A 22,553-nucleotide genomic window follows, 5' to 3' on the forward strand; every position below is an offset into this window, starting at 1 on the left:
CATTAGAACTTAAGGCTGTTCTAATGCAAAACTAAAATTATCACATTGAAACTTACATAAAGAAAGTCTAAATCCAGCTACGTAAAGGGCAGAATATTGCTTGTTAATATATTGAATAAAAATCTCTCATATGGCCAGTAATCACTATCCTAGAACATTAAGTCTTTATTTTCTTCCTACCCCGTTGGCTCCAGACATCTCACAACACTTCTTGCAACAAGATATTGTTCCTGAATTTGGTCGAGACGACAGTCCACCACGCTGGTGTGTCCATATTTTACTGTACAAGTGACAAACTTGAGCCGAGTCATGCAAAGTATCACCTCCCCCTACTGTGTCTGGTTTCTTTGACCTGCAGTTAATTCTCACCCTGGTGTCTATCGACTCTACCTGACTGGGGAAATGTGATCAGAGTTTGCTGTTAGTCTATTCAAGAAATTCAAAAATAGAGGACAGGGTGGTTCAGTTGGGTGCACTTTGGTTTAGTAATAGGTAATAGGTAATAGGTTGGGACTCTGTGTAAAATGTAAATAAAAACAGAATTATTTGCAAATCTTTTTCTAACCTTAATTTAATTGAAAGTAGTACAAAGACAAGATATGTGATGTTCAAACTAATAAAATTAATTGTTTTAAGTAAATGTACCCTCATTCTAAATGTGATACCTGCAACAGGTTCGAAAAAGTTAGGACAAGGGACACAAATGACTGAGGAAGTTGTTAAATGCTAAAAAAAAACCAGTTTGGAACATTCCACTGGTAAACAGGTGTATTGCTGGCAGATTTAAGTATCATTACTGAGTATAAAAGAGCATCCCTAAAAGGCTCATTTGTTCACAAGCAAGGATGGAAGCAAAAAATCTACAATCCATAATATCATGAAAGGACTCAAAAATCCCCAAAAAATCAAAGACATCTCAGCATGTAAAGGATGGGGGTGTTAGTGCCCATGGCATCATGGGCAACCATGAATGCTGAAAGGTACATACAGGTTTTGGGGCAACATATGCTGACATTGAGATTGTCTTTATCAGGGACATCTCTGCTTATTTAAGCGAGACAATGAGACACATTCTGTGCGTGTTCCAACACCTTAGCTTTATACTCAAAGAGTGTAGCTACTAGACTGACCTGACTGCTTGCTGACAGCTTTATGAAGCACAAAATATGACTACAGAGACTCAGGAGTGTTGATAAAAGAAAAGGTGACGTCATACAGTGGTTAACATGCTCCTGTACCAACTTTATTATAACACGTTGCAGCCATCAAATTTAGTATATATTTACAAAAGGAAAAAAAGTCTATCAGTTTGAACATTACATATATAACATAACATATATTATCTTTCGAATGTATTCATTCAAATTTATGTAAAAAAAATTGCAAATGATTGCACACTGTTTTTATTTCAATGTTCCACAGTGTCCAAACTTTTTTGGAATTTGATTTGTAAATCCACTTAAAGTGAGTCTCTTTTTCAATCTTCATGCAGCAAGCATTGAGCCCATGGTTAATTCTCACGCTTTCTGCTCTGCTGTCTAACTAGTGTACTTGACGGGAGGCCAGAAATATAAGCAGGCATGTCTGGGTGTGATCGGGACATAAGGAGCAGCTGAACAGCGTGGTGTTGGGTTACAAAAGAGTATATTAATAGGGGGATAAATGTAGAATAACACACTAGTGATACAGTGAATGACATCACCAGTTTCATTTGAAACTTCATATTTAATCAGCCAGGTCTGTTGGCAGAGGGCTGCCGACTACTACAGCTTAATCAAGTTTAATTAGGGACGGTACTTTTATCTATTAGAGTAAGGGAGTGATTGGGGTGTTACCCTCCCCAGAGCTACAAATATTTTTCCCGAGTGACTGAGGGAAAATATAAATATAACCATATTTCACAGTTTCTAGCTGTGATAAATGACATCGTTTTGGAGATTTTTAAAAAAATGTGTCTTTAAAACCCACTTGTAGGTTTTAAGTTTCAAAGGGTATTTAAAGTAAATATAAAATAAAACCATTTAAAGTTGAATGTCCCTCCCCGAAGCTAAATAAAAATATCTCCCCAGTGCTTTGAAATGATCTGAAGTGGCTTCCCTGTTTTGCACCACCCTCTCCCAAATCACACATAACAAACAGTTCATTGGGGAAAAGCAATTTCTAACAATAATACAAGGAAGACATAGAATGGAAATTCTGATATTTTATATCTACTTCTTAGCTTTTTAGCATCTTGGAACTGTTTTGGTATTACAGCACATTTACTGCGTGCCAGCAGGTTTGGAAGGTATTTTTTTAACAAATCATCAAAATTGCACCAAGATTTTGCCCTTTTTCTCATAGAATTTTTTAGGGTTATTTTTAATGAAAAAGTTATGAAAATTACTCAAAACGTTTGGTGCTTTTTTTGAGGGTGCGTGATTTCTCTCTTTTTTTTCATTTAGTTTTTGGAATTTTTTAAAGAAAATGTGTATGTTTTCTTTGAAAATCGCCCAAAATTACATCATTTATCATAAACAGTAACTATAAAAACAGAAATCTTTGTTACAGTTTCAAATTTACAATGGTCGTTGGCCACATCATGTGTCAAAAATGCTTCCGTCTGAACAGAAAAAAACATAACCATAACCAAAAACATAACCAAATCTGATTCAAAATCACTTTTTTCTACTGCTCATAAAATGTATCCAAAAATAAACAGTTCACACCAACTAACTGGCATGTAGAGTACCACCAGCTACCAAGGCTTTTTCAGGAACTCAACTTTTAACTTTCAAACATCAAAGTTTTAAACTTTTTAAACTAATATCTAATTTAAAGTGAGAGGTTACTCAGTTACTCAGGGAGGCTCAGGAAAAAAATATTTGGAGCTTCAGGAGGGTCAAAATTAATAAAAGAACCAAGTCACATTCCAGTCACCACTCTCTGATAAATAAAGAACAGCCCCTGGGTGTCATTTCACAATACTGATTTTGAACCAGGGTTTGCTTTAAAAAAAAAAAAAAAAAAAAAAAAAACTACAATAAATTGCAGTCCGTTATTATTTATGTCCCAGTTGTTGTACATAATAAAGAAAGCTGGGGGCAAGGCTGTGTGGGTCTCCTAAATCCTAGCTACGCCCCTGTTAACAGATGTCATGGCCTAAATTTTCTCACAGAGGGGGCTCAGAATCAGCAGCATTCATATAGAAAGTGTAGTGGTGTCCGCCCGGTTACCTCACACCGGCGGGCTCATGTTTCCAGCCTTCCTCTCAGATTCTCGAGGTGTCTGTGTCTCGCCTCTCTGTCCAGAATAGATGTGTCGCCAGTTTACAGAGCTGTCGTTAACAGCAGCTCTCTGACCTCCGTCAGCTGCCAGTCTACTAAACGCCTCCGTCATTTTCCTCGACTGGAGCTCGTTTCCGCCGTGAAAAGTTTGTAAATGCGGGATTAATCCGTCAGAGGAGTCAAATGCCGGAACCGGAATGGATAAACTTGGTGAAATGTGGGTTTGGGATGTATGAGAAACGCGCTGTGCTCCTGTGCAGTTCCTGCTCGCTGAATTACGACGATTACTGCGAGCTGTCGGCTAGCTGCGACTGCTGCAGCCAATCAACAGGTAACTGTCATTAACCAGCCAATCAACAGGCACCTGTCATTAACCAGCCAATCAACAGGTAACGTTCATGAACCAGCCAATCAACAGGTAACTTTCATTAACCAGCCAATCAACAGGTAACTTCATTAACCAGCCAATCAACAGGTACCTGTCATTAACCAGCCAACAACAACTTTAGGCAGCGCCGCCAGAAATGTTCCAACATTCTTAATCATGATTTTTCTTTATTTTTCTTTCCATTTGCATAATTGAAAGATTCCTAAGAAAACAAACAAATAAATAAACTTTATATATATATATATATATATATATATATATATATATATATATATATATATATATATATATATATATATATATATATAGTTTTGTTTATGTTTGAGACCAACAAGCAAAGTCACAGGTTTCTATTATACAATCATCTCCTAAATTATATACAATTCTGCACCAAAACCAATAACTAACTGCAAATATCTTCATAGATTTGGTCTCTTAAAACATTAAATCTAATAGTGATGCTATATTGTGATTGTGTGTGGTATTCCTTTATATTACATGCTTTCCATGATTATGTAAAACCTGGAGAAGTCTCATAATTCCATAATATCAATGCTTAGGACTAGAAAGGTCATAGAATTGGCAAAAATCGTTGAGAATTTTGAAAAAGTCATGGAATTTTGTTGTGTTATAACATGAATCATCCAGGGATACCCTTCCATGTAATGTTATATAATGGTGAATTTATTTTCTCTTAGTTAGCTGTTGCCCTAATGTAGCTCTAGTAATCAACTGCAAGATAAGAAGATATCCCACAATATAAGCACCTCTGATGGTGCTTGTAATATAAACTTACCATTTTTTTGCAGCTTACATGGTTCAGTTTGCTCATGCACAAACTAACATTAACATAAATATTATGTCTGAACTATAAACTGCAATTTTGAAGCTACCTCTTACTGTTCCATACTTTATAACAGCCCAAAAGTATTTATTTATGCCATCAGCGGATGCATGACTGAACGAGAAAATGCATTTCCTGCAGAAAATGTGTGAGTGCAGAACGCTAAACTAAATTGCAAAGCACTGCTGAAAATGCAGTAATCTCAAAATGCAAATGCATTGCACTGCTGTACTGAAAAACCTGGAAGCTGAAATGTGTAACCTTTCAGAGTTGGAGGATAAAAACTGCTTACATAAAAGTAATACGAGCTGAAAGAAAAGAAGCACAAAATAAGTATAATTACTTTGTGACGTTAAAACTTAAATGAAATTTGTTGATAAAAGTATGATGATATGGAAGATTTAAGAATTTGTTTTGATTCACGGAAACTATTAAACATTTTAAAAAACTTTAAATTTAATCACAGTAACATCCAGGGGCTTTTATTTGAAATCTTGTCTTTGTCTACTCATCACAACCATGACCATCATCTTATCTGAGACAACTAAGAATGTTTCCTCTATGTGTCCCCAGGGATATTTGGCCAGCGTTTAGAAGACACAGTGCAGTATGAGAAGAAGTTTGGCCCCCGGCTTGCCCCCTTGCTGGTGGAGCAGTGTGTGGACTTCATCAGGGAGAGGGGTTTGGATGAAGAGGGTCTCTTCCGGATGCCGGGACAGGCCAACCTGGTCAAGGAGCTGCAGGAGGCCTTCGACTGCGGGGATAAGCCTCTGTTTGACAGGTAAGACGGAGGGGAACGTTACAACCAGCTGTTTGAGAAGTAAAGAATAGAACATCCAGCAGACACTTTGCTTTGTGTGCTGTCCTGCAGTAACACAGATGTCCACACGGTGGCATCCTTGCTCAAGTTGTACCTGCGAGAGCTGCCTGAACCAGTCATTCCCTTCTCCAAATATGAAGACTTTCTAACCTGTGCACAGCTTTTGGCCAAAGATGAGGAGGAGGTATGTGCAGTATACCCTGTGTGTATCTTTATCTATGTGTGTGTTTGTGTGTGTGTGTGTGTGTTTAATTATTGCTTGATCTTTTATCAGGGGGTCCAGGAGCTGGGAAAACAAGTTAACACTCTACCTCTACCGAACTACAATCTCCTCACTTACATATGCAAGTAAGTATTTTATCTCACAGTGTCATCCGTTTTCAAGAACGATGTCAGTTTTTGATTTTTGTAACTTCCCTGCTAAGATTCCTTGATGAGGTCCAGTCCCACTCCAGTGAGAACAAGATGAGTGTCCAGAACCTCGCCACAGTATTTGGACCAAATATCCTTCGACCCAAGATGGAGGACCCAGTCACTATCATGGAAGGTACAGACTGTTTTAACTTACATAATGAGTAATTTCATGGTAAAAGTTACTGCGAGTTTACTAAAAACTGGAATTATTACCTGTATGCATACCTCAGCGAACCAGTTAAGTTGTACTTACAATTTAAATCCACATCTGTGAAATTGTAAATTCTTCACACACATCTTCCCCCAGCAACAGTTTCAAGATAAGTGTCTCCAGTTCAGCATATGATTAAATGTTTCCCCTTAGTAAACTTAGATATGATCAGAAAAGTGTTTTTGCAGAGCATTATGATGCCACAGTGATGATGACCTTTGACATTTTGGACATAAAATGTCATCACTTCATCTTTTTATCCTTTTAGACATTTGTGTGAAATTCTGTCATAATTAGCATATAAAGTATTGAGTTATGGCCAAAAACATGTTATATGAGGTCACAGTGACCTTAACCTTCGACCCTCAACCACCAAATTCCAATCAATTCATTCTTCAGTCTACTGGGTGCTTGTGCCAAATCAGAATATTCACTGTTGGCCTTTTGAGATATTGCATTCATGAAAATGCAATGCTCGGCATCAAAGTGACCTTGATTTTCAATCACAAAATTCTCATTAGTTCATGTGAGCAAAGTGCACGTTTGTGCCAAATTTGGAAAAAATCTCTTTAGGTGTTCTTGAGATATAACCCTCACTAGAATGAGACGGACACAAGGTCACAGAGACCTTTACCTTTGACCACCAGCATCTAAGTAGTTCATCTTTGATTCCAAGTGCATGTTTGTGCCAAATTTGAAAAAATAACCAAAGTGTTGAGATATTATATTAATGTGAATGAGAGGATTCTCATTCTAGGTTTCAGTGATCCTGACTTTTGACTTTTTTTGTTTTGACCAACAAAATTCAAAACAGTCCCTTGTGTCTAAGTGGACATTTGTGCGAAATTTAAAGAAATGCCCTCAACGTGATCTGGAGATATTACATTCATGAGAATGATGCGGGCACAAGGTCACAGTGACCTTGACCTTGACCATTAAAATGCAATCAGTTCATGTTTGAGTGCATATGGACGTTTGTGCCAAATTTAAAAGAAAATCTCCCCAAAGTGTTCTTGAGATATTCTATTTACAAGAATGGGACAGTTGGGCAGACAGCCAGAAAACAATACCTCTGGCCTCAGCTATCGCCAGCATGGAGGCATAAAAATCAACACCACAATTGTATGTTAACATCATATTAAATCTTATACTCTTAGCAAATATCTGTACTCCGCTTGCGTGATGTAGAGGACAAAAACTGATATCCTGTCTTTCTGACTACAGGCACCTCTCTGGTCCAGCACCTGATGACAATCCTCATTAGAGAACACAACCGTTTGTACTCAGGGAGGGACCAGGAGGGACCCACCGTACCCCAGACAGAGCTCCCTGTCCAGGGGCATCAGCTCCAGCATCGCAGCCTGGGCGCCTGGATCTCAGAGGAAGACCTTCAAACCTGCCCCGTGTCCAACCCCGACCAAGACCTGCACAGCAGTGCTTCATCTCTGGATGCCAAACTGTGTGCAGCTGTCACTCCAACCCAGACCCCTAACCTGAACCCAGGACCAAAACTTGGGTCTCCATCGGGGAAGGGAGAGACGGTGGTCAGCCCGAGCAAACAAGCCAAATCCATACCTTCATGGAAATACTCTTTCAAAAGCTCCTCGGCACCTCGCTCCCAGCCGCAGGGCAAGCAAAGCAGCAGCAGCAGCTCTGCAGCTGATACGACTAGTGTATCATCTGGTGGTGGTGGAGGAGGAAGTGGAGGTGGAGGTAACTGGCTCATGAATGGTTTGTCCTCCTTGAGGGGACATCGGCGTACATCGTCAGGTGAGCGATCCGCCCGTGATCGTGACTCCACGGGCTCCTCACAGAGACTGTCCACATACGACAATGTCACCTCTTCCTCCAGCATGGGGAGCGTCCCGAGTGTGTCCAGCACACCTTGGTCCACTTCGTCCTGCGAAATCTCCGTTCCCGACTCGGGAAGTGAGCCCTCGCCAAATCAGAACTGCGGAGTAGGGGGTGACAGTGGGGAGAAAGGGGAGTGGATGGAGAGCCAGAGGGAGCCTGACAGAGGAAGGGATGGTGGGATGACAACAGACCCGAGCTCAGAGCAGGACAGTTGTGAGGCCATGGAGCTGTGCAGTAGCAGCGCAGCCTGCAGCGAGAATGGGAATATTGCCACAGCAGCAGGGGTGCCATCTATTATCATGTCGGAGGACGGGGACGGGACAAATCTGACACTGAGCAGTCTGGTGGAAGGATTAAAGGACGAGTTGAGGAAACAGAAGACTGCATACGAGGCCAGGATCCAAAAGTAAGTCTGGGTTTTAGGGGTTCCTTTACTTTGTCATATATTGTTATAGAACTAAAAACCATTATGCTCTGAAAAAGCAAGCAGTTGGCTCTTTTTGTTATTTGGTTAAATGTTGATGTGTCACTAAGCATTATCTGTTACAGAGCTCTGTAACAGGAATATATAGAAACACAGGCATGAGAATTTTCTCACTTAATCCCATTACATGCTTGTCTCCTCCCATAAAACTCCCAGAACACCTAATCCTACATTTCCCATGGTGCAACTAGCATTTCCTTCAAGGTTCTTGAGATATCGTGTTCACAAGAATGAGACGGATGCAATAGTGACTTTGACTACCAAAATCTGAACATTTGTCACAAATTTGAATAAAAATCCCTCATTTTTGTTGAAGCATTAAAAAAAAGTTCTCTTCACAAATTCAAGGTAAAACAGGATGAGTGATTGATTTACAAATTATCATTTTGTGGGTAAATTATCCTTAAGGATGGTTGCATTTCAATATGAAAAACTTGCCTAGTGCAGCTTTAAGTTTTGCCCTAATACCACCAAAACATGTCATGGAGTGGCCAAACAGTAAAGGTGAATGACAATGACATCTGCTTTCTCTCTGTCCCTCAGACTTGAGGAGTCCAGTGCTGCTCTGTGTGCGCAGATGGAGCGTTTGGAACAAGAGATGGAGCAGGAGAGGAAGAAGCAACGCATGCTGGAGATCAAACTGCGCAACTCGGAGCGGGCGCGGGAGGACGCAGAGAATCGCAATCGGCTCCTAGAGAAGGAGATGGAGGATTTCTTTTCCACGCTGGGAGATCTGGCCCTGGGAGCGAGGACTAGTGACATTTGACACGGCATCTGTCTCTGGCCAAAACTGTCAGGGTCTGTATTTCGGGGGTCAAGTGTCTTTCCAAGGGCTCACGTCCTCCGCAGTGCTTCAGGGCGTTCCTCCAGAACAAGACAAGAAAATAAAGGAACCGGCCATAGTTGTGTACATTCAGGATAAACTCAAAGGGAACTGACATATGGAGATGGCAGAGGAAATATGATATTGGAAGTGACTGTTTGGTCCTTGTCAGAATCGTCTCCATTAAGCACTGAGTGTTTTGAGTTTCTAACGCATGCTTGAAATGAACGTGAAGATAACAAGACAGCGCTGTTGTTATACCACTCCAGGGTTGGTCTTATGAAGGCAGTATTTAAACAGTTCAGGTGCCTGAATGTGACTGGTGAAACATAATTTCTCTGACATTCTCTATACTGGAGAGCACTGACTTCTTCAACCACTACTTTCCAGAACATGACATGAATGGATCTCATGTTGAAACTGTATAGCTCATAAGAGATGTTAATGTTAATGCAGACAGCTGACTGATATTTATCTTTAAGGAATAGTGCTACATTTTGGGAAATACACTTTTCCTTCTTTCTGAAAGCTAGATGACATGTTTGATTCCACTCTCATGTTTGAAGGGTTAATATGAAACTACAGCCAGCAGCTGCTTAGCTTATTATAGAGACAGAATAACAGCAGGCCCCCAGGAAAGCTGCTCAACCTTGCAGCCAATTTTTCCCAGTTACTTCTCAGTATATTGCAGTGAACAAATCGCACTATTTGGCCATTTTAAGCATCTACCATATTTGTGTTCTCAAATTAATAATAGGAATGTAAACTGGCCAACAATGGAAGACAAGTGTGATTTAAAATTAATTTATGTAACAGGCTTCAAATAGCCCGTTAACCATAAATTTAAAGTTGAAATGAGAAAAAATCAAAAACTTTTTGTCGCTGCCATTACATAGGTTACATTCAGCATTAATGGACAATCTCCGAGCTACTGTCCTCTAGTTTCCACTTGGTGAGCATGAGCTAACACAGCAGAGGCAACTTATATCTGACACCAAGCTGTTTAAGAGTCCCAACATACACACACCAACACCGAGGCCGCTGGACTCTGTCTCATTAATAATCGTTAGGTAACGATAGCCTAGTCGTGTGATGCTAACACTTAGGCCTGTGTGTGTGCTGGCAGACTCTTACCTACTGTTCCTCAGTTTGGAGCTCACACTCCTGCAGCAGTAATCTTGTGACAAACAAATAGGGAGCACAACAGTGGGGCAAAAAATACACCGCAGGCAGCTCTACAATTAATTAAAATTTTACATCATTTCATTTCGGAAAGTATATATACAAGTTTTAATCACGTGTGAGGCTGGTCAGCGATCACTCTTACTGAATGTTTTCTATTTTTTTCTTATCTTTGTGTTAAACTAGGCTAGCTGGCTGCTTGCAGATATGAGAGTGGTATCAAACTAACTCTCAGCAAGAACTGGAATAAATATATGCATCCAAAAATGTCACCTATTTCTTTAACTTTAGGGTCAGTTCAGCCAAATTATCAAAAAACATATTTTCCCATGTCTGTAATTGTAGCTAGCTATGCTAATTGCTTTGTATTTGGACAGGCTTTGAAATTACAAGAGAGTTCTGTGAAATATTTAGATTCAAAGGTTTACTTTTTCTTTAAAGTTTTGTTGCTGATTTCTTTTTTGATGCTGTTTCTGATTTTTTAAAAAAAAAAAATTTAATGCTGTGATCGACAAAATTCAAATAACCTCCATTTTATGAGGAGCCTGGCTGAAACCTTACACCCTATCTCAAAGCCTATCTCAAAACATGTGCAAATACACAGAGAATAATTTGTATAGCTATACACCACTAATTGAGAAAACATGTTTTTAGTAATCTGAGTGAACTGGCTGTTAAACTGTACAGTGGTAGCTTTAGCAGAATTCCCCAATTGCATTTATCCTCCTCTCTCTGTGCTGCAGACATTTTTATGTGGACAGTAGAAATTTTAAAACAAAAGCTGGCTTTGAAGGAGTCCTTGTGGTGATAGACTGAATCAGTAATAGGTGGAACCTCTGCAACAGCTGCCTTTGTACCTTCTTCTTCCTCAGGCCCTTCCAGTGCCTCGAAACCTTGTCACCATCTGCATGGTCTCCATGTCCATTTGATGGCTACGCCTCAGTCTTCGGTTCACTCCGATCCTCACAGATGTCAACAAACCTTTAATGTACAGATAATACAACAGGGACAATAAAAATTATTCAAGCATTTTCAACGTAGCGCATGCTGCCTCGGATACCAGACATTTGGCTCAGTAGGTGAAGGCCATTTACAGTACATACCAAAGCTGGACCGCCTCAGCTGTTCGCTCACTAAAGATCAGAATGGCCTGCCTGGAAGCCATGTTGATTTTGGCACATGAAGCTGAACACTGCCCTCAAAGAAACAATGGAATTTCCTGGTTGTGCCTTCAGGGAAGTTGTTTTAAATAGGAAAAAAGTAGTGTTGCTTGCTTGTCCAGAGATGTAGTGCATATATTCGCCCATAGTACACACAGTGGCTGCATTGTTTTTTTGTTTTTTAATATGGCAACAAACTGCTGAATAACTTGATCTCCCTAGAAGGTGCCAATTCTTGTGAAAGTGAATTGTGAATTGAATGGAAGTTTTTAATTAAGAATGTATCCTTGTAGTGAATGTAAAGTGTTGTTGATGAAACCAGCCCTGTAAAAAAAAGTAAACTATTACCAGAGGAGGAAAAATTATAATCAATGATGGTGTTTAGTTCATCCACAGTTCTTCAACCCACATCCCTAACTCCAGTTGTCTTACTTTGACTTGGTGACCCTGGACATGTGATGTATTATGGGATGCATCAACAGCTTCGCTTCAATAACATGTCCCTGAAATGAAGAGCTGCGTTGAATTGCATGTGGTTACATTGTTGCAAATGTCTTTTTTAACCATCTTATCATCAATCAGAGGAATGTCCAAACATGGTTTAGCTCTTAAAGGGCCCGACAAACAGTATAATTACAAGTGAAAATGTGCTTTTGTTTAGACAATGTGACTGTCTTTTTCTTTTAAAATATTTTATAAAGAAACAAAGTCAACATTATTACATTGCCCTCTAATTGCACAGGTTTACAAGGTAACTGTTTTCCATTTCACAATATGATGGTCTCAATCTATTGCGGGTTCTTGGATTCCGACTGGGATATTTATTTCCCTTAATGTATGTCTAAGGCTAAATGTTTCTTACTGCTCTGCTGATTATCTATGGTGCTTATTTATTATGGATTTCCACTATTGTAATGAATGGACATGTATGAGAATAAAGGCAAAGAAAAAACGAGGTGGATATAACTGGATATAAAATGTCATCACATAATTATTGTAGTAGACATTTGTAGACATTTGTGTGAAATTTTGTCATAATTAGAGTATGTATTGTTGAGTTATGGCCAAAACCATGTTATGTGAGGTCACAATGACCTTTGACCACTAAATTTTAATCGGTCATCATTGAGTTATGGACATTTGTGTCAAACTTCATCAAGGTGTTCTCGAGATATCACGTAAATGAGTAAGATGGTTGCAAGGTCACATTAACCTTGACCTTCAAAATCAAATCAGTTTGACTTCAAGTGAGCATTTGTTCCAAATTTGAGGAAACTCCCTCAAGGTGTTCTTGAGAAATCACATTCAAGTGACTCAGACAGACGAGGTCAAAGTGACCTTGACCTTTGACAACCAAAATCTTATCAGTTTATTGCTGAATCCAAATAGTTACTAGAAATTCCCATTCTTGAGATATTGCGTACACAAGAACTAGACAAATGCAAGGTTGACCTTTGACCACCAAAATCTAGTCAGTTCAAGTGCAAGTCAACGTTTATGCCGAATTTTAAAAAATCCTGCATGATGTTTTTGAGATATCACGATCACAAGAATGAAACAAACAGGGTCGCATTGACCTCAACCTTTGACCGCCAAATTCATATCAATTCATTCTTATTTCACAATGGATGTTTGTGCAAAATTTAAATAAAAAAGAAATAAATTGTAAAGGTGTTCCAGAGATATCACGTCCACAAGTATGAGATTGATGCAAGGTCACATTGACCTTGACCACCAAAATCTAATGAGTTCATTATTGACTCCAAGTTGCCGTTAATGCCAAATTTGAAGAAATTCTCTCAAGGCGTTTTTGAGATATCACATTCACAAAAAAGGGGACAAACTGACGTACAACCCGAAATGTTCCTTAACTGTATTGGATTACATTGCCAGGTAAAAAACATTTTACATCATGGAAAGAAGAGGACATACAACCATAAATCAAAGTGTATTTCTTTATTTGCAGTACATGTTTTTTTATTGTTTTTTTTTTAAGAGGTGGCATCATCAGATCCCAGTGCATGTATTCTAGTAGTGCACTTCTTTGTTGGTTGCGGTTTTTGGGACGCGCAGATCCAGGAATTCTTAAAACTACTTGCATGGCTGGATTCACTAGCAAACATTACAAACCAGCACCATACATATAATGATTTCTTGTAGGTATTTACTCATCTTTTTTTGTGTTTATTAACATTATTGTCCTTACCACATTCCAAGTCAACACCTATCGGCTGAGTTGTGACAAGAAGAACTTCCCGTCTCTGCATCAAACCCTGGCCGATAGATCTGTTTGGTGGGTAAGACTGATTACGTAACATTATGACTATAAACAAGTCACAGAAATAAAAATTGATCTTATTCATAAAAAAGGAAAACATGGATTGACAGTACCAAACATTTTCTTTACCTTCAGGAGACAGCTAACAAAGGCTAGGCCCATCACACACTACTAGCACAGTTTGCTGAAGGTATTGCACATTTAGTTTAAAAACCCCAAAAAAAACAAACCGAAAAAAAAGAACAAAAATACATATAACAATTCTCTTACTTCTAGGTGAAGTATACATAATGTACAAAACTAGAAGTCTGTTGAAACCGACAAATAGTACACTTTCAAATAAATAAATAATGGAATCTGTTATTCACACGTCTTCGACAGCTAATTCTGCAGGCGACTAAGTATATGCAAGAACTGGCAGAAATTCAGCGTGAGGTAGTTCATCAAAGCCGACTTAAATTAGAATGACATTGTTTGGAGAGATGCGGTAATTATAAAAAAGCAACAACAACCTAAGAAGAAGAAAAAAAAACAAAATACTCCAATTAAAGCCCCTAATGTTGGGCTAAGAAAATTAAGAGCACTTTAGACAACAACGTGTATTTTCGGATTGATTATTATAGCTAATGTGACAAATGGGCTTATATGGCAGATGGATACATACCACTGGATTTCTCCCTGCTATTGCTGCCTTCTCACAGATGTGTCACTTTTTAAGCCCAAATTTTTACTCCTTGTTTGTCAAAACACTACTGCACATTTATCACCGGACTATTTAATTTTTTGTTGTTGCTGGAATCTACACCTGACTGCAGATTGCTTTGTAGTTGCTGCCAAAGCATTTTACTAGCCAACTTTCCAATGAAATTCTGGTGACGGAAAAGAGAGCAGAAGCCAGCGACACCAGCTGTTCGTAAGTTTCTTTTGCAAGCTCATAGTGTAGGTGTTTACAAATTGTAGTTTCATGCATCAAAAAATTAAAATGGGTTGCACCACATAAACTAGTTCTTACATAAAGTATATGTTTGCTGGCTTGTATATTTTAATGTTAATTGTTGTGTAACTCTGCAACAAAGTTAACACTGGCTTGCTAATTTATTAAACGGTAAATGTTTAGTAGCTCAGTGACAAGGCTAACGTTTATTTGCTAAATTATTAAATGTTAACTATTGTGTAGAGTCAGAGACAAAGCTATAGCTTGTTTGCTGATATACTAAATAATAAAAATTGAACAGCTCAGTGCCAAAGTTAACATTTTTGGTTGCTAATCTATTAAATGTTAACTATTGTGTAAAGTCAGTGATGAGGCTAACGCTTGTTTGCTTGTTTATTAAATGTTATGTAGCTCAGACCCAAAGCTAATGTTTGCTTGCTAATCTATTAAATGTTAACTATTATGTACAGTCAGTGACCAGGCTATCACTTGTTTGCTAATTTATTAAATATTGTGTAACTCAGAGCCAAAGCTAATGTTTGCTTGCTAATCTATTAAATGTTAACTATTATGTACAGTCAGTGACCAGGCTATAACTTGTTTGCTAATTTATTAAATATTGTGTAACTCAGAGCCAAAGCTAATGTTTGCTTGCTAATTTTTTAAATGTTAACTACTGTGTAGAGTGTAGAGTGACACAGCTAAGGCTTGCTCGATAATTTATCCAATGTAAGCTGTTGCGTAGCTAAGTGACAAAGCTAATGCTTGACCATTAACCATTTAGACTGAAGAGTAAGAGGTAATGTTATATGGCTGACACTCTGACCATATACTTGATATAAAAAAAAAGCTGTTTAATAACTGCATAAACTGAGGAATTTTGTGAAATTTAAAGCAAATACTGCCAAATTAACAAAAAATACATTATTACACAATGTAATGCTAATGTTACACTAAATGACTAAACCAGATGATTTCTAGCAACTCAATCAATTGCTAAGATTTTTATTGGATAAGACATTCCTTAATTTTTATGGTGCAAACCCATTTACTAAATTATTAGTTTGAAACTAACTAAAAACTTAGGGACACACACACTTAGTAATACATTTACGAATAGCTGGTGCAAGTCCCAAAGTTAATAAAGGAGACAGTGCATGTTGTTAATTAACGTCTAGGTTTAGCCTTACATATTTGACAGACGATAATTAGCTGCTTGAGTCGAGCACAGAACAGAGCACACAGCATGTTATGCTACAGTCTAAGGACAACCTTTCTTGCAACTTTGCTTTGAGCAAACATCCTCGTCAAAGACCAGGCAAGGTTCTAGACATGGTGTTGAGTAAGACGTTTAGACAATCCTAGCACAGGGTTTTTATGCCAACATCCACAACACCTGCTCATGATCTATGACAGTTCAATACATCGCAACTCTTCTGCAGATAGAAGTCTAGTTATGAAGCAAGTCAACCAGGCGGAATCACTGCATGAAACTGCCATAGGTTGAGCAAAAATTGAAAATAGCATGGACTCCAACCATTACACAAATTGCCTCAATAGCTTTCAGCTAATATGGCTTGTTTAAACTTTAGTAACTATGGATGGGTTTTTTTCAGTTAGTACCACAAGTGTTACTTAAAATTTAAAAAATGAATCAGCCAGAAAAACTGTGGTTGTTTGGCTCTGCCACTCAGATGTGTTTGCAACAAAAGCATCAATCCGCAATTCCAACAGAACCATTGCAAAATACTGACAATAATGACTCACTCATTTCGTTTGATCCAGTAGCTGAATTTTCTCTCTTCTCTCTTACAATCATCACATTAAATTAGTACTCAAAGAAAAGCCAAAAAACTCGTATTAACCTATTTTTCGGTTGCTGTCACTGCAAAGAAACACTTCTTTTTACTTTGATGAAAGACCTTGATAAAACTGCCTTTTCTCCTGAAATGACTCAAACACGTGCTTAAGCATCTCAACGTATACATCATCACCTTCTCACCCTGCAAGACACAACAGTCTCCCGCTCGAGGGTTGAAAAAAAAAATAGAAATCAAAAACAAGTAGAAAAATATACAATACATTTGTGAGAACTACAACCCCATCAGACATTATTGGTTTGATATGGAAACTACTGTTGTTAACCAGACGCCATAAAAACCTGATGAATACCCATGTACTCAGGAATGAATGACAAACAACAGGCACTTTTCCTTTCAATGCTAAATTAAAAAAAGGGCACTATTATTGCATACCGTAAGATAATTTCTTTTGACTCTGGTTGTTTGTGCTGCTAAGTTTCAGGTTCTTTTGTTTTACAATTGCAGGCAAGTCTGGTACGCAACATGTTTGGCCAACATTAAAAAAAAAAACCCAAAACACTCAACTCTAATAACAGGATCTGGTAGGAGGAAGCTTTCACACTGTTCCATCACTGTCCCTCCAAAAACACCCAATATCGACACGTTCACAAGCATTCTCAATATCACAATTCCCTACTTGACTGAAGCACATTCTACTTACACTGTCACCGATTTAACGACCTTGCACAATTCATCTACATCTCAATAAACCTCCCGCAAAAAACATTCTGAACTGTTTGCAATACCTCACTGTCAAAGCAAGCCAGTGAAGAAGAGCTCCATGCATCCAGTCCTCCAAAGCAACACCACCAATCCAGTTCCATAACAGCCTGTTGCAGACAAGAAGAGGTACTTTAAAGCACTTAAAAATACAGAAGACAGTCATCACAAAGTTATTTGTGGAACCTAACTGTGCCGTCATCAATCCCATAGCTTAAATGCAGAAGGTAAAATCAATATGTTGTGTGAAAATCATTTTGATGAAGTAAATTATAAAGCTTTCATTGATTTTTTTTTTTTTTTTTTTACAATGCAGGAAGTAGTAGTGACTCACAAGAAAATAAAAAAATTTAACGAGTATATCTGAATGATCTAAAATCAATGGATATGAACTTTAAACAATATCCATATTATGTCGAGATAAAACATAAGGGGAGTACTAAGACCATACGTCTGTCAATTCAATTATGTTTCAATGGCTCACTGCAAACTTGTATCGAAGATAAAACTACATCTACCATAAAATCTGTACAAACTCAATCTACATTTATATGGCAAGTTGTAAAAGCAGTAGCTTACAAGTGAAAACAAAATGACTTTCAACAGAAAAATAGATCACATTAAAACATTTTACAGATATTTCTTTAAATTCTCACTGTCGGTTAATACAAACCGGAACATAGTGAAATCATAAAAATTCTCTTATCATCATCTTAGGTTTCTGAAAAAAATTAAGAAATGCCACAATAAATTACAGCTAGGACTCAAACAAAAAAAGGTATCCTAATTTAAAAAAGACTATAACTGTAATAAAAAAAAAAGAAAAAAAAAAAGATCTGTCCTTTCAGAAATCAAAATATTTCTCAAACAGCTAGCTGGCTAATCGCTACACTACTGAAGACAAGCACAGGGAGGGTGTGGGGGGAGGGGGGTGCAGGCGGCGGAGCCAAGAGCCAGTGTCAGGAGAGTGGTCTTGGATGTGACCAGGGGGCGAGGCCCAGCCCAGGACCAAGAGGAGGTGGAGATGATAGTCATCTGCAGCAGCCCGGGGGGCCAGCGGCTATAGCAGCAGCCTGAGGAGCCAGTGACTGTAGCCGTAGCTGTAGCAGCAGCAATGGTGGCGGCGGTGCTGGCCGTCTCCAGGCTGCTGTCGGTGTCGGTCAGGGTTCGGTCGGTAGATAGGGAGGAGCATCGTTGACAGAGGTGGAGGAGGACGTGGAGGTGTGGTGCTGGTGCTGCTGCTGGGAGCTGCTGCTCACTGTTGCACCTGTGCTGTAGGACACAGATGAAGGACTGGTGGTCAGATACTGAACACGCAGCATGAGCAGCTGAAACACCTTTACATGGTTGTACTTTAAGGGAAACGTCAACCTGGACCCCAATTTTTCAATGTGTTTGTGTCTATGTAACTAGTGCAGAGCTACTGCAGCTTAAGGCAAGGTAGATTTAAGACTTTTTTAATGCCATTTGGAATTGCGTTTGACCCTTCAAAACCTGAGCAAAAGTTTTTAATTTTTTAAAACACTGGGAGAAGGCATTGAGCCACTTGACATGAAATATAAAAAAAAGGAAATCACCTTAAAATTAGCAAAAAAAGAAAGAAAAGAAAAAAGCAAGAATAAAATAAAAAGGAATAATATAATATAAGTGTATAATATAAGTGCTAATATACAAACGTGTATGAATATTTCTGTGACATGATTTTAAACATGTAAATATTATATTTTTGAAAAAATCCCCCCTAATTTTTTTAAATACACTTCCAAGAAGTTATTCTCTTCTTTAAAATAAACACATTTTCAGGTCATTTTCTTGTCATCTTTTGCTAATTTCTCATTGGCAAAGTTGCTCATTGCCTTTTTTCCCAGATTTTTTTCTTTTTTTTTTCTTTTTTAAAGAAATCAATACTTTTTTCCAGGTTTCAGAGGTTTTAATGCTTGTAAAAGGCTTCTGAACGCAGCACAAGATGTCCAGGTGTTAAAGGGTTAAGGCAATGGACAATTTCCTTTTGTCCAAATACTTACTGTAGCAAAAAACTTGACTTTTGAAAAGAAAACGTTAAATGATTTATGTTAAATGTCAAAAAAACACCCCAAAACAATCCTTTTTACAGTGGAACACATGGAAGACAATAAGCATATTATATTATTCCAAAAGTATCTATTTAGTTTACCAATAGAAGTGGGAAACATCTGGCATTTCTGGACGTTTTTCTGGGTGATTTTGTGCTTCTCAATCTGCATGTGAAATTCCACGAATTGAATTTCAATCATGACGAGTTTTAGAAAAGGAATTTATTAGATTATTTAACAAAAAAAAGATGTTGCCAGTCATTTTGAGAATTTACAATGCAAAAAAAGGGGGGAAAAAAGTAAGAGGAGTAGTAAGGAGTAAAGTCTTATTTCCCATGTCTGAGGTTTTTAAGACTTTTGAAAAATTATTTAAGTCAATTTACAAGCAATTAAGGCCTTATTTTTATATTAATGAATTCAATGCCTTTTAAGACTTTTTAAGAAACCGTGGAAACCCTGGACTAATGGGACCAATGCCTACAAAGCTTCTGGAACGTAGTTAAGTTGCTGCCAGACAGAATACTATCATATATACCATATACGCCAGTAAAATTCAAGTATGAAACAATAAAAACTGTACAAGCTTATTTAGGGGTTTCCAATCAAACCCACTTGTCTAAAGAAAATTACAAAAATGCAGGAGAAAAAACAAAGTATGGAAAGGCCCCGAACAGCACGACACATTACATTTTTGCTCAAATTGCAAGTTCTATTCAAAATATAATAAATTTGGTAATAGCTTGTCTTCTGTTTTTACATAACAAACAAATGAAAACAGTCAGATGCTGGTAGGACTAATTTGGCAAACACATGGATCAACATAGCAACATGTTCTGCTGATTTTTACATGCTGGATAAGTAGTCACTATTTTACCTTGCCACTGTTCTTACTCTGCTTAATAATCCTGTGTCAGTTGTAGATTTATGCCGCACCTCAGCAGGGTCACAACAGAACATGTAACCAGTGCCTAACTGCAAATTTCATCACTCCTGTCCACATACAGATTCCAGTAAATGAAATACAGATATTAAGTAAGTACAAAGATGAAAGAGTGGAAAACACCTTTTCCTCCACAGAAATCGTATTACCAGAAGCTTAGCAGAACTCTGCCAATGCACTGTTTATTCTTTAACACTTTGGACACAGTTTATAGGCACAGGCGATCTAAATGGCACAGTCTGGGTCAGTTAGGCATTTTCAAAATCAGCCAGCTCATTTCAACATGTAATCTCTGTTACACAAACAAGAAACTCCACTAACCTATGGACGCCGGCTGTCCCCTGATGACACCATTCTTTGTCCTTTCTTCCCAGTCCAACACTTCTTTGTATATCAATTCTGCAACAAAAAAGGCAAATTGTTTAGATTTGAGAGCAGAAGGTTTTCGGATTTTGGAGGTAAAATTCTGAAGTGCTCATACTCATTTAATCATTAATCATAGCCCATAATTGCGTAATGTGGAGTTATACCAAAACCTTTTATCACATCTTGTGAAATACATGAATTAAATGGCCAAATTTATTCTATCTATTTTTAAGGAGAGACAGATGCAGTGTGTCTGGAATAAGGAAACACCAACAAGTCACGCTCCAGGTGTGAATCTCTTGCTGTCATTATTACTCTGTCAGCACTAAGGAGGGTGTTTCAGTCACCTCACCTTCCTGTGGTGTTCCCCAGGGGTCCATTTCAGGTCCACTGTCATTTTCAACTGATATGTTGCATTTGAAAACATTATTTTTACAAAGTTTGCAACAGAATACAATTTTTCAAGGCCACGATAACCATGTCAGAAAATGTTGCCATTTCACAGTATCTTGGTATTACCATCAGTCACGATGACCCAGAAATATAATTAAACAGAAAGGCATTTTTGTGGTTGAAAAAACATTTTATTACTTTAATTAAAACTTGAGACCATTTTTTAGATTAGACATATGTGCAAAAAGTCTCCTTTTTCAAAATGGCTATCATTAAAGTGAGAATCTCCATCCAGCTACATTTTTTTCAACAATGCAGATAGGTGAATGTTCAAATCACAGTACACCTTAAAATCAGTATTCCACTGCAACCCTATTTGTACGCAAAACATAAATTTCTCTTATGCCGATGATGCGCCGCTGTATGTGCTACAAAACTCTTTTAATGATCGCAATAAGTCTCATGATAAGCACGTTTAAAATAAGGAATTTAAAAAATAAAAGAAGGCATTTTTTTGTGTTTAAAAGAGCCAGATTCGATACTTTTACGTCAACTGTCACACAGTCGCTTTTAGTTGCACAGCAATGCAAAAAGATCAGCTGTCATCAATTTCCCAACTCTCCATATCTCCTCGACTCCGCAACAAAAATACCACAGCAGCAAATCACCACAAGCCATGAACAACAGCAAAACGCAGTAAGACACAGTTTATGTTATTCACCAAAATTATGAGCACACATTTCATTTAGGCTTTTGCCGTTATTTGTGACACATGGTGTGTCACCGCCCTGCTTGAAGGAGAGATGGACAGTGGTGCAGAGCATTTGACACGCTCACCACACTAATACAAGCGAAACGAAAAGCAATGCAAGCAAAAAGCCAATAACAGCAAATCATTCATTCAAACTGAACAAAAGATTTAATCTCTAAACAAAATCTATCTGCAACGTAGCAAAAAAAAAAACTGCAGGATACTCTCTTAAAGGGACAGAGACATCTCCTTCATCACAGCTAAACTATCTACATTTGTATGAAAACACCACAGACTTTCTAGTGTAAATGTGGATTTTACTCAACAACAAAGATGTGGATGCAGATCATCTTTAATCCAATACACATTTAAGGGGAGTAAAATTTGAGTGTAACTATTTAATTATTCTCCAACTAATTCAACATTTGATAAATGGGTTTGATGTACTTAAATGGGAATATTTTCTGGTTTCTTGACTTCTTTATGACTGAACATCTGTAATATATATTTAACTGGATTGTGGACAAAATAGCATTTGTGGATGTCATCTTGGGCTTTGAGAAACACCGAATGACATTTTTTCACCATTTTCTGACATAGAAAAAGCTGATTAACTGAGTAAATAACATCTTAATCAACAATGAAAATTGTTAGTTGCAACTCTGATGAAAACAGGAAACCAGGACATGAATGCAACATGTGCAAAACTAGGTCTGTGCATGACATGAGGGTGTTTATGAATTCAGACTTTGCAGAGGAAAACATGCATATGCGTTTGGAGAAAGAAGATT

The 22,553-nt window shown here is 38.0% G+C and overlaps 2 protein-coding genes across 2 annotated transcripts in view; one reads left to right on the forward strand and one right to left on the reverse strand.

Annotated features, from left to right (window-relative positions):
- The window catches only part of si:dkey-191m6.4 (rho GTPase-activating protein 22), a 40,055-nt gene extending 30,823 nt beyond the window's left edge, over positions 1–9,232 (forward strand). Inside the window, exons 5-10 of the mRNA XM_042508288.1 lie at positions 5,072–5,279; positions 5,370–5,502; positions 5,593–5,666; positions 5,744–5,865; positions 7,168–8,203; positions 8,825–9,232. Coding sequence (XP_042364222.1) covers positions 5,072–5,279; positions 5,370–5,502; positions 5,593–5,666; positions 5,744–5,865; positions 7,168–8,203; positions 8,825–9,047 — 1,796 coding nt within the window. The 3' untranslated portion in view covers positions 9,048–9,232. The remainder of the gene's footprint in view (positions 1–5,071; positions 5,280–5,369; positions 5,503–5,592; positions 5,667–5,743; positions 5,866–7,167; positions 8,204–8,824) is intronic.
- Positions 9,233–13,387: 4,155 nt separating this feature from the next.
- mapk8b (mitogen-activated protein kinase 8b) overlaps positions 13,388–22,553 on the reverse strand; it is a 39,722-nt gene continuing 30,556 nt past the window's right edge. Inside the window, 3 exon segments of the mRNA XM_042507940.1 lie at positions 13,388–18,430; positions 18,433–18,507; positions 20,574–20,651. Coding sequence (XP_042363874.1) covers positions 18,132–18,430; positions 18,433–18,507; positions 20,574–20,651 — 452 coding nt within the window. The 3' untranslated portion in view covers positions 13,388–18,131.

This window comes from Plectropomus leopardus, chromosome 19 (assembly GCF_008729295.1).
Source record: "Plectropomus leopardus isolate mb chromosome 19, YSFRI_Pleo_2.0, whole genome shotgun sequence".
Classification (NCBI taxonomy): domain Eukaryota; kingdom Metazoa; phylum Chordata; class Actinopteri; order Perciformes; family Serranidae; genus Plectropomus; species Plectropomus leopardus.